General features: G+C 42.5%; 1 protein-coding gene across 6 annotated transcripts in view; it reads right to left on the reverse strand.

Moving 5' to 3' along the window:
- The window catches only part of mpp7a (MAGUK p55 scaffold protein 7a), a 526,318-nt gene that overhangs the window by 290,388 nt on the left and 223,723 nt on the right, over positions 1-12,207 (reverse strand). For 5 of the 6 annotated variants that reach the window (XM_063044292.1, XM_063044293.1, XM_063044295.1 and 2 more), the window contains exon 3: positions 4,247-4,407. In XM_063044292.1, the coding sequence (XP_062900362.1) occupies positions 4,247-4,283 (37 nt within the window). In that variant the 5' untranslated portion in view covers positions 4,284-4,407. Of the gene's footprint in view, positions 1-4,246; positions 4,408-12,207 lie in introns of those variants that run through there. The other variant, XM_063044296.1, reaches the window with a different exon arrangement.

A 12,207-nucleotide genomic window follows, 5' to 3' on the forward strand; every position in this document is an offset into this window, starting at 1 on the left:
CACTTCTCAGCCCAGTTTTGCATCCAATCAATGTCCTGCGGTAACCTCTGACAGCCCTCCACACTATCCACAACATCCCCAACCTTGTGTCATCAGCAAATTTATTAACCCAACCCTCCACTTCCTCATCCAAGTCATTTATAAAAATCACGAACAGTAGGGTTACCAGAACAGATCCCCGAGCCACACCACTGGTCACCGACCTCCATGCAGAATATGACCCATCTACAACCACTCTTTGCCTTCCATGGGCAAGCCAATTCTCGATCCACAAATCAAGGTCCCGTTGGATCCTGTGGATCCCATGCCTTCTTACTTTCTCAATAAGCCTTGCATGGGGTACCTTGTCAAATGCCTTGCTGAAATCCAGATACACTACATCTACTACTCTACCTTCATCAATGTGCTTAGTCACATCCTCAAAAAAATTCAATCAGGCTCATAAGGCATGACCTGCCTTTGACAAAACCATGCTGACTATTCCTAATCATATAATGCCTTACCAAATGTTCATGGATCCTGACTCTCAGGATCTTCTCCATCAACTTACCAACCACTGAAGTAAGACTCACTGGTCTATAATTTCTATAATCAAGTTGGAATAAACAAGTTATTATCAGGCTAATGTGATCTGAGTGCAGGTATGTAAGTTTGAGCCCCAATCTGTCTAAGTGAATCAAAGTAATATTACCAAGTTCATTGATGCTTTGAAGCTATGGGAATGTAAGTAATGGAAACGCACGAGGCTTCAAGAGACTATCAAGGAGTTAAACAAGCAGAAAACAATTTGGCTGCTGGACAACAACGTGGAAAATATGAGCATATCTGCTTCAGTGGATAAAAGCAGAAGTGCTGGGTATTTTTTTTAAATGGCAAGGCATTGGGAAATGTTGATGTTGACTTGGACAGGTATCCTTGTACGCAGCTGAAGGCTAACATGCAAACAGTCATCAATTAGGACTGCAGTTGATTACCTGATTGTTATTGCTAGAAGGTTTGAGTACATGAACAATTAGTACAATTATGAAGGCCTTGAAGTATTGCTTTTCGAAGGAGAATATATTTGCTACAGAGACAGGGCACAGATTCTTTAAAATGGCCCTGAAATGCCAAGTCTATAATGTCAGGAGAGATTGGGTCAGCTAGGTCTCTATTCTCTAGAGTTAAGAACAAGATTTGAAAGGTTGTTCCAGTGGCTGAAAACTACAGAATTAGGGTTCACTATATCAAAGAAGACACAAGAGACCACAGATGCTTGAAAATGCAGCATAAATAATCGGCTGAAGGAACTCAGGTCAAGTAGCATCTGTAGGAGGAAAGGAATTTTGGATCGATACACTGCATCAGGACTACAAGGAGACACACAAACAGGTGCCTCCAGATGAGCAGAATTCCTCCAGCATATTGTTTGTTGCTTCAATCAAAGTCAGGAGAAGACCAAAACAGAAAGAAGCATCACCAGTCAGATGGTAATAAATCTCTGGAACTTCCTACCTGAAAAAGCTGTGCAAGATCAATCACTGATTGCATTCAAAACAGAGATCAAAAGATGTTTGAATACTGAAGGAATCAAAGAAATGAACATTTTATGAAAAGAGATTAACCAGGAAAAGCTTGAAAGGAGGAGCAGCCATGAACAGCCAAATAGCCATCTTCAACAAGACCCTACTGCCAAACGTACCTTTACCTCCCCTCCACTCTCCCTTGGTATCACTTCCATGATTCCTTTGTCCATTCATCCCTCCCTAATAATTTCCCTCCTGGCACTTATCCCTGCAAGTTGAAGTGCTACACCTGCCCATTCACCTTCTCTCACATCTCCATTCAGGACCCCAAACAGTCCTTCCAGTAAGATGGCAGTGCGCTCGATTGCAGTGACTTCTTCAGGGTCAACCAAAAGTCATTGTCTTTTTTAAATGGATTTTTTATGATTGCAAAACCCTGTTGTAGAACTGCAAGTCTATCTCATCAGTGAGTAGCTTGTTGGCAGGGGAAGTGAAGAAGTTGGATTTGATACGGATTGTGCTGCTGCCCATGTCAGAGGAGTTGGTGAGTGAAAGCAGCATGCAGTCGAACAGTGAATGATCATCTTAGTCACTTTTCTTGTGATCACAAGACCCTGGTGGACTTTATTAATGTAGAATGCTACAAGTCTGATTCACTGATTATTGCTGGATGAGAGGGGAGCTGTGTGGCCTCGGTCGCAGCAAGGACTTGGCCTCAAGCTGCAGTGTCGCCTGTTTGGTCACCCAGGAGAGAAGTATCGGAGTCAGTGCACTCCACGGGTGTGGCACTGCATCCAAGTTACAGTAAGTGCTAACCCTCACAATCACTCGGCAGAAGACAAGCTGTATTGCATTCAGCTGTAGACTACTGCAACATTCATGGACTCAGGGTCTTAGACTGTTTTCTTTGTGACTGTATTTTACTGCTACCTTATACATGCTTGCTATCTTACAGGTGCTTGTTATCTTATATGTACCTTGTGCTGTGTATGACTGATGGTACTGTGTTTTGCTCCTTAGCTCCAGGGTAACACTCTTTCATTTAGCTGTATTCATGGGTATTCCTGTATGGTTGAATGACAACTAAATTTGAACATGAAGCAGGTGAGGCAAAGCTTCATCTGCAAATCTTTTGGGGTCATCTATTATATCCAGTGCTCCTGACGCCGTCTCTTCTACATACATGACATAGATTGGATGCCCGCCTTGTCCAGCACCTTCACTCCATCCACAAAAAACAGGATTTCCCAGTAGCCAACCATTTAAATTCCAATCTTCATTCTGACATTTTGGTCCATGGCTTCCTCTTCTGCCATTAAGGGGCAACTCTCAGGTTGGTGTAGCAACACCTCACATTCTGTTTAGGTAGCCTCCACCTGATGTGACGAACATTGATTTCTCCAGCTTCTGGTGATTTGTTCCCCTCCCCTTCTTTCCTCTTCAATTCCCCACTCTGCCCTCCCTTACCTTTTCTCCTCACCTGCCTATCATCTCTTCCTTCCCTTTCTCCTATGGTCTACTGTTCTCTCCTAACAGATTCCTTCTTCTCCAGCTCTACCTTTTCCACCCATCACCTGCAAGTCTCTTACTTCATCACTCACCTTCCCCACCTACTTGGCTTCACCTATTACCTTGCAGTTTGTACTCCTTCCCTCTTCCACCACCTTATTCTGCCATCTTACCTCTTCTAGTCCTGATGAAGGGTCTTAGCTGTTTATTCATTTCCATAGATGCTGCCAACCTGCTGAGTTCCTCCAGCATTTTGTGTGTGTGACTCAATCCTGCTCTCAGATCTTACTAGGCGGAATCAAAGGCCCACGTGTCTCTGAGTATGTCTGGACACATACCTGCTGCAGCATCTTTACACATACAACTCGGTACTTCACTTTTGCCACAATGGTAACGATGACTCCCACATGATCTTTGTTTTGTAAAGACCAAACTCAGCAAGAACAATGTAGACTTCCTTTCAATTACTAAATTTTGTTAAGAGATGAGAATCATGCACTATAAAATTAACAACCTTTCTTTAGGGAAAGTACACGATATGATTTTCTACATTATTCAAGTTTGCTTTTATGGATGTTAAATATGACCAAGAACTTACAAACATAGAATCACTAGGCATATACATTTTCACTATGACATTCATCAAGAAAATGAGATATCCCCAGACACCTTTTCAAGCTTTTAGCTGCTGGAGTAGATAATATGGAGTGGGAGGGGTGGTTGCTGGGGAGAGGAAAAACATTTCAAACAAGTTGCAAAGGTACATAAAGCATAAACACTCAGGCTCTACGGTGTCCTGGGTATTCTTGAATTGATAGCTAGGTTACTTTCACATCTGTTAGAAATGAACCTTGATCACAAAAACATTTTACAGAAACCAAAAGAATTAATAACATTGAACTGCAAAGGGAAAGAAACCCCAAAGGAAGCTACTGAGAGCATCACATCACTTCCTATACATCTCAGCAATTCAATGCAGTTTATTCTCCATGGCTTGGGCCTGACACAATCAGGTGCAGACACCTATGACAAGTCTGTAAAACAGATGTCAGGTTCCTACTAAAGAAATGGATCCCACTGCATTTACTATAGCAGTAATCCTTAACAATTTATTTTATCACTGGTCTATACTTTCTCCTGGCACATAAAGCAAAATTGACACCAATAGCAATCAGAGAAAAAAATGCAAGTTAAAATCAGTGGATTCTCAATCTCAAAGAAAGTTACAATACCTGAATCATTTCCAGAGCCCGTTGATAATGCCGGCATGATTGCCTCTGCAAAAATGTCACACAGGAATGTCAGGACACCTGCTGGCCAAGTGATTCAATGATCTTCTCTTTGCTCAAGCCGTGCTATGCCAACATGTCAATAAAATTTTGCCATTTGTGCCCTAGATGGAAAAAAACTGCAATCAAAACAGATTCCATAATCTTAACTTTTCTACCATATATGTAAAACCCCACTTTGAGATGATCTCGCAAAGTGAATGCTTGCAAATGAGCACTAATACTGGTCACAGATAACATGAGTGGTTTAGTGAAGACTGTAGCAAGAAACTCATAATTTATGTAACTCTAAACTGTCAATTCAATTAAATTCAATTAAAATAATTGAATCTATCTTCATTTAACATGTACAATGATTTTAACAATCTGCACAACCTTTGACTCTCAAAACCTATGACAATATCAAAGCAAGCTGAACTTAATAACTGATAATGCACTCATTCCACCAATAAGTCTACCTCAACCAGTGTATATCAAATCAATACCATAGAATTTGGATTTCACCTGCTATTGCTGTTTTCTGCAGTTTCATTTTCTTAGATCAAATGGACCCTTGTGCATTGTATATCGTAGCCACTTCACTCAATTAATGTACAGTATTTATGATCTAAATCTTCAATGTTCACAGAATGGAATCAAAGTAGGACCTGAGTGTTTCTGTCTGCGTAGAATTATTTAAGTTCAGGGATCTTGCGACTCTTCAGTCACAATATTAAGATACATAAGCAAGTATAAAATCAATAACTTTGAAACACAGCATTTTGTTTATAAGAGTTCCTCCTGCTGTACAGAATCATGATTTTAATTATAGTACATTCTTCTAAAATATTGACACATGGAATACCCACCACAGCTATTTGACAGAGATTAGGAAAGAATTTGAAAACTCATACAAAGAAAACATCAGAATTAATGATATTCCAGATGAAGAATGCATCCTGGCAAAAGATAATTTTTGGCATTTAACAAACATGGAAATTCCAAAAGACATTCAGTACCTAAAATGGTTAATCTGCACAATTTCATTTTCGAAAACTATGCCATTGGCAAAACAGTTGGTTTCGATTTCTTTTGAATTACATTTTGCAGTTGTTTACAGCTTCATACATTATATAGCTATATATTATATGAATCCCATGTGAAAAAATTGAAGGTTAACTTAAAATTTTAAAACGGCAATCATAAAATGAATGCAGAACTGATTTGGAGTCTCTTTATACCTAATGGATGTCCATAATATTAAACCGAAACTTAATCTCCTGGATTGTTCAGAAAAAAATAATGTGTCCGAACACAAAATTTGGCAAAATAGCAAAGAGCAAAGAAGAAAAAACTAACTGACAAAATGGAAAAACATGTAGAAGTGCAGCAAAAAGTCTTCATTTTAATTAAAGGTCTGCATTTTAAGAGAAAATATAGACAGCAACATTAAATATCATATTGTTTAAACAAAGGTCCCAAAAGAAAACTAATTAGTATATTCTCTCATGTTTTGCTGTCCATAAATTGGGGAATCCTTTTCAGAAAGAACCTTCAATTCTACCACAATTTTTGTCACATTTACTTTCAAAAGTAAGACATTAAACTACTTTACCATGTATTGTTATTGACCTTTGCCATTAATTGTACCTGGCAGCAGATCAGTTTTTAAATTCTCTTTTTGGTATACGGACATAGCCAGCATTTATTACCAATACAAAACGCATTTGAGAGAGCAAAAATGAACAGTTTAATCTCAAACTACTCCATTCCTCAGGACAGCCACAGCATAGAGGGGCATCCATTCAAAACAGAGATGTGGAGAAAGCTTCAGCCAAAGGGAGATAAATTTGTGGAATTTGTTGCCACATTGTAGCTGTGGAGGCCCGGTTCTTGGGTATATTTAAGGAGGCAGAGGTAGGTTCTTGATTGGAGATGGCATCAAAGGTTACAGGGGAAGTCTGGGAAACAGAGTTGAGGAGAGGAAAAAAAAGTTACCAGCATGATTGAATGGTGGAGCAGACTTGATGGGTCAAATGGCCTAATTCTGCTCCTATGTCTTTTGGTACTTCTGTGCATGGTACTGTCATTGAGGTATAAAGTTACAGGAAATGGACCAGCGAAGATTCCAAATCAGGATTAGCAATACATTTTGAAGTTTGAACAGCAGATAACATACAAGTGGTAGTGTTCTCATGCACCAACGGCCTTTGCCCCTCTTGATGTGACAAAGGTGGCAGATTGAAATTCCAGTTGAATGGCGCCACAACAATGACCTCTCACTGAGTGTCAGCAAAACCAAAATCCAGATTATTGACAGCTGTAGGTCCATGAGCCAGTCCTCATTGGAGAATCAGAGGTGAAGGTGGTCACTATCTTCAAATTCCTTGGGGTTATCAAATCAGAGCATCAAGAAAGCTCACCTCTGTCCCAGGATACTGACGGACATTTACCGCTGTACCATTGAGAGCATACTCACCAACTGCATCTCGTGTGGTATGGCAATTGTCCCATATCGGACAGCAAAGCACTCCAGCGTGTGGTGAAAACTGCCCAGCGGATTATCAGCACCCAATTGTCCACCATTGAGAACATCTACCATAAACGCTGCCCGGGCAGGGCGAAAAGCATTATCAGGGATGCATCTCATCCTAACCATGGACTTTTTACTCTCCTCACATCAGGTAGGTGCTGCAGGACCCTCCACTCCTGCACCAGCAGGCACAGGAAGAGCTTCTTCCCTGAGGCTGTGACCCTGCTGAACCTCACATCACAGCGGTAAGCAGTATTGCACCTATATTGGACTGTCTCAGTACTTTTATATTTGTGTGCTGTAGCACTTACGTTTTATTTGCAGTTATTCTGTAAATAACACTATTCTTTGCATTTCTGGTTAGATGCTAACTGCATTTCATTGGCTTTGTATCTGTACTTGGCACAACGACAATAAATTTGAATCTAATCTGATCTATTCTAAATGCCATCACTGTCATGCCAAATTTGGCATGTCATCTAAAGCTTTGATCAACTTCTTCAGATGCACAATGGAGGGTATCCTGACCAGTTGCATCACTGCCCAGGACAGAAACACTAATGCCCAGGAATGGTGGATACAGCCCAGATAAGAGGCATAGGTCTCCCCAACGCTGAGCACACTTACAAGGAGTGCTACCACAAGAAAGCATCATTCATCATCAAGGAACCCCACCATCCAGGCCATGCTCTCTTCTCACTGCTGCCATCCAGGTGGTGGTAGAAGAACCTTAAATCTTACACCACCACATTCAGGAACAGTTACAAAACATAGAATAATACAGTAGTATAGGCCTTTCGGCCTACAATGTTGTGCCAACCCTTAAACCCTGCCTCCCAAATATCCCCCCACCTTAAATTCCTCCAAATACTTGTCTAGCAGTCTCTTAAATTTCACTAGTGTATCTGCCTCCACCACTGACTCAGGCAGTGCATTCCACGCACCAACCACTCTCTGAGTAAAAAACCTTCCTCTAATATCCCCCTTGAACTTCCCACCCCTTAGCTTAAAGCCATGTCCTCTTGTTTTGAGCAGTGGTGCCCTGGGGAAGAGGCACTGGCTGTCCACTCTATCTATTCCTCTTAATATCTTGTATACCTCTATCATGTCTCCTCTCATCCTCCTCTCCAAAGAGTACAGCCCGAGCTCCCTTAATCTCTGATCATAATGCATACTCTCTAAACCAGGCAGCATCCTGCTAAATCTCCTCTGTACCCTTTCCAATGCTTCCACATCCTTCCTATAGTGAGGCAACCAGAACCGGACACAATTGGCCTCACCAAAATGTGGCCTAACCAGAGTTTTATAGAGCTGCATCATTACCCCGTGACTCTTAAACGCTATCCCTCAACTTATGAAAGCTAACACCCCATAAGTTTTCTTAACTACCCTATCTGCCAGTGAGGCAACTTTCAGGGATCTGTGGACATGTACCCCGAGATCCCTCTGCTCCTCCACACTACCAAGTATCCTGCCATTTACTTTGTACTCTGCCTTGGAGTTTGTCCTTCCAAAGTGTACCACCTCACACTTCTCCAGGTTGAATTCCATCTGCCACTTCTCAGCCCACTTCTGCATCCTATCAATGTCTCTCTGCAATCTTTGACAATCTTCTACACTATCTACAACATCACCAACCTTGGTGTCGTCTGCAAACTTGCCAACCCACCCTTCTACCCCCACATCCAGGTTGTTAATAAAAATCACAAAAAACAGAGGTCCCAGAACAGATCCTTGTGGGACACCACTAGTCACAATCCTCCAATCCGAATGTACTCCCTCCACCACCACCCTCTGCCTTCTGCAGGCAAGCCAATTCTGAATCCACCTGGCCAAACTTCCCTGGATCCCATGCCTTCTGACTTTCTGAACAAGCCTACCGTGTGGAACCTTGTCAAATGCCTTACTAAAATCCATGTAGATCACATCCACTGCACTACCCTCATCTATATGCCTGGTCACCTCCTCAAAGACCTCTATCAGGCTTGTTAGACACAATCTGCCCTTCACAAAGCCATGCTGACTGTCCCTGATCAGACCATGATTCTCAAAATGCCCACATAGATCCGATCTCCAAGAATCTTTTCCAACAGCTTTCCCACCACAGACGCAAGGGTCACTGGTCTATAATTACCCGGACTAACCCTACTACCTTTTTTGAACAAGGGGACAACATTTGCCTCCCTTCAATCCTCCGGTACCAATCCCGTGGACAATGAGGACATAAACATCCTAGCCAGAGGCTCAACAATCTCCTCCCTCACCTCGTGGAGCAGCCTGGGGAATATTCTGTCAGGCCCCGGGGACTTATCCGTCCTAATGTATTTTGACAACTTCAACACCTCCTCTCCCTTAATATCAACATGCTCCAGAACATCAACCTCACTCATATTGTCCTCACCATCGTCAAGTTCCCTCTCATTGGTGAATACCAAAGAGAAGTATTCATTGAGGACCTCGCTCATTTCCACAGCCTCCAGGCACATCTTCCCACCTTTATCTCTAATTGGTCCTACCTTCACTCCTGTCATCATTTTCTTCTTCACATAATTGAAGAATGCCTTGGGGTTTTCCTTTACCCTACTTGCCAGGGCCTTTTCATGCCCCCTTCTTGCTCTCCTCAGCCCTTTCTTAAGCTCCTTTCTTGCTTCCCTATATTCCTCAATAGACCCATCTGATCCTTGCTTCCTAAACCTCATGTATGCTGCCTTCTTCCACCTGACTAGATTTTCCACCTCACTTGTCACCCATGGTACCTTCACTCTACCATTCTTTATCTTCCTCACCGAGACAAACTTATCCCTAACATCCTGCAAGAGATCCCTAAACATCGACCACATGTCCATAGTACATTTCCCTGCAAAAACATCATTCCAATTCACACCCGCAAGTTCTAGCCTTATAGCCTCATAATTTGCCCTTGCTCAATTAAAATTTTTCCTGTCCTCGCTGATTCTATCCTTTTCCATTATAATGTTAAAGGCCAGGAACAGTGGTCACTGTCCCCAAGATGCTCACCCATTGAGAGATCTGTGACCTGACCAGGTTCGTTACCTAATACTAGATCTAGTGTGGCATGCCCCCTAGTCGGCCTCTCAACATATTGTGACAGGAATCCATCCTGGACACACTAAGCAAACTCTGCCCTGTCTAAACCATTGGAACTAATCAGGTGCCAATCAATGAGGGAAGTTAAAGTCACTCATGATAACAACCCTGTTACTTTTGCACCTTTCCAAAAACTGCCTCCCAATCTGCTCCTCGGTGTCTCTGCTGCTACCTGGGGCCTAAGAAAACTCCCAATAGAGTAACTGCTCCCTTCTTGTTCCTGACTTCTACCCATACTGACTCAAAAGAGGATCCTGCTACATTTCACACCCTTTCTGTAGCTGTAATAGTATCCCTGACCAGTAATGCCACCCCTCCTCCCCTTCTCCCCTCCCCTATCCCTTTTAAAGCACTGAAATCCAGGAATATTGAGAATCCATTCCTGCCCTGGTGTCAGCCAAGTCTCTGTAATGGCCACTACATCACAATTCCATGTATGTATCCAAGTTCTCAGTTCATCACCTTTGTTCCTGATGCTTCTTGCATTTAAGTACACGCACTTTAGCCCTTCTACCTTACTACCTTTACACCCTTTATTCTGCTTCTCTTTCCTCAAAGCCTCTTTATATATTAGATCTGGCTTTACTCCATGCACTACACTTGCAGTTCTCGCATGACCTTTATCTTCCTCCACCTCACTATCTGCTCTAACACTCTGGTTCCCCTCCCCCTGCAAATCTAGTTTAAACCCCCCGGAGCAGGACTAGCAAACTTTCCCACAAGGATGTTAGTCCCCCTCCAGTTCAGGTGCAACTCGTCCCGTCGGAACATGTCCCACCTTCCCTGCAACAAGGCCCAATTGTCCAGAAACATGAAGCCCTCGCTCCTGCACCAACTCCTTAGCCACGTATTTAACTGCATTATCTTCCTATTTCTAGCCTCACTTGCACTTGGCACGGGTAGCAATCCTGAGACTGCAACCCTGGAGGTCCTGTCCTTCAACTTTGCACCTAACTCCCTAAACTCTCTTTCAGGACCTCCTTCTTCCTATACACGTCATTGGTCCTTACATGGATCACAACATCTGGCTGCTCACCCTCCCTCCTGAGAATACCAAGAACTTGATCTGAGATATCATGCACCCTGGCACCAGGGAGGCAACAGACCATCCCGGATTCTCAATCTCTCCCACAGAACCTCCTATCTGCCCCCCTAACTATCGAATCCCCTATCACTACTGCTCTCCTCTTTTCCCTCCTTCCCTTCTGAGCTGAGGGTCCAGTCCCGGTGCCAGAGACTCGACCACTGCAACTTGTCCCTGGTAGGTCGTCCCCATCAACAGTATCCAAAACAGTATACTTATTATTGATGGGAACGGCCACAGGGGTGCTCTGCTCCTTCTGTCTATTCCCCTTCCCTCTCCTGACAGTCACCCAGCTACCTGCCTCCTGACTCTTAGGGGTGACTATCTCCCTGTAACTCCTGTTTATTTCTGCCTCTGCCTCACGAATAATCCGAAGTTCATTCAGCTCCAGCTCCAGCTCCCTAACTCGGTTTGTCAGGAGCTGCAGCTGGATGCACCTTTTACAGGTGTAGTCATCAGGGACAATTGTGCTCGCCCTGACTTCCCACATACTGCAAACATAGCACTCGACTGCCCTAACTGCTGCCTCCATTACCTACTCCTAAGTTAATTGGAGTTATTAAAGGAACTTACCCGGCCTTACCCCACTGGTTATTATCCTTCAACCATCAGGTTACTGAACCAGCATGAATAAATTCATTTACCTCAACAGTGCTCTGATTTCACAATCTATGGACTCAGTTTCAAGAACTCTCATTCACATAATTATTTATTTATTATTTGCAGAGTTTGTCTTATTTTGCACAGTGACTGCTTGTCAGTCTTTGTTCATGTGAAGTTTTTCATTTATTCCTTTGTATTTAATTGTTTTCTTGTGAAAGCCTACAAGAAAATTAATATCAAAGTAAATTATAATGACATACAGTGGCATGCAAAAGTTTGGGCACCCCTGGTCAAAATTTCTGTTACTGTGAATAGCTGAGTAAAAGATGATCTGATTTCTAAAAGGCATAAAGCTAAAGATGACACATTTCTTTAATATTTTAAGCAAGAAAACTTCATTTCCATCTTTTACAGTTTCAAAATAACAAAAAAGGAAAAGGGCCCGAAGCAAAAGTTTTGGCACCCTGCATGGTCAGTATTTCGTAGCACCCCCTTTGGCAAGAATCACAGCCTGCAAACGCTCTTTACAAAGAGTCAGCTAAGAGTCTTACAATTATTGTTTGGGGGATTTTTCTCCATTCTTCCTTGCAAAAGGCT

Source organism: Mobula hypostoma, chromosome 3 (assembly GCF_963921235.1).
Source record: "Mobula hypostoma chromosome 3, sMobHyp1.1, whole genome shotgun sequence".
In the NCBI taxonomy this organism is placed as follows: Eukaryota; Metazoa; Chordata; class Chondrichthyes; order Myliobatiformes; family Myliobatidae; genus Mobula; species Mobula hypostoma.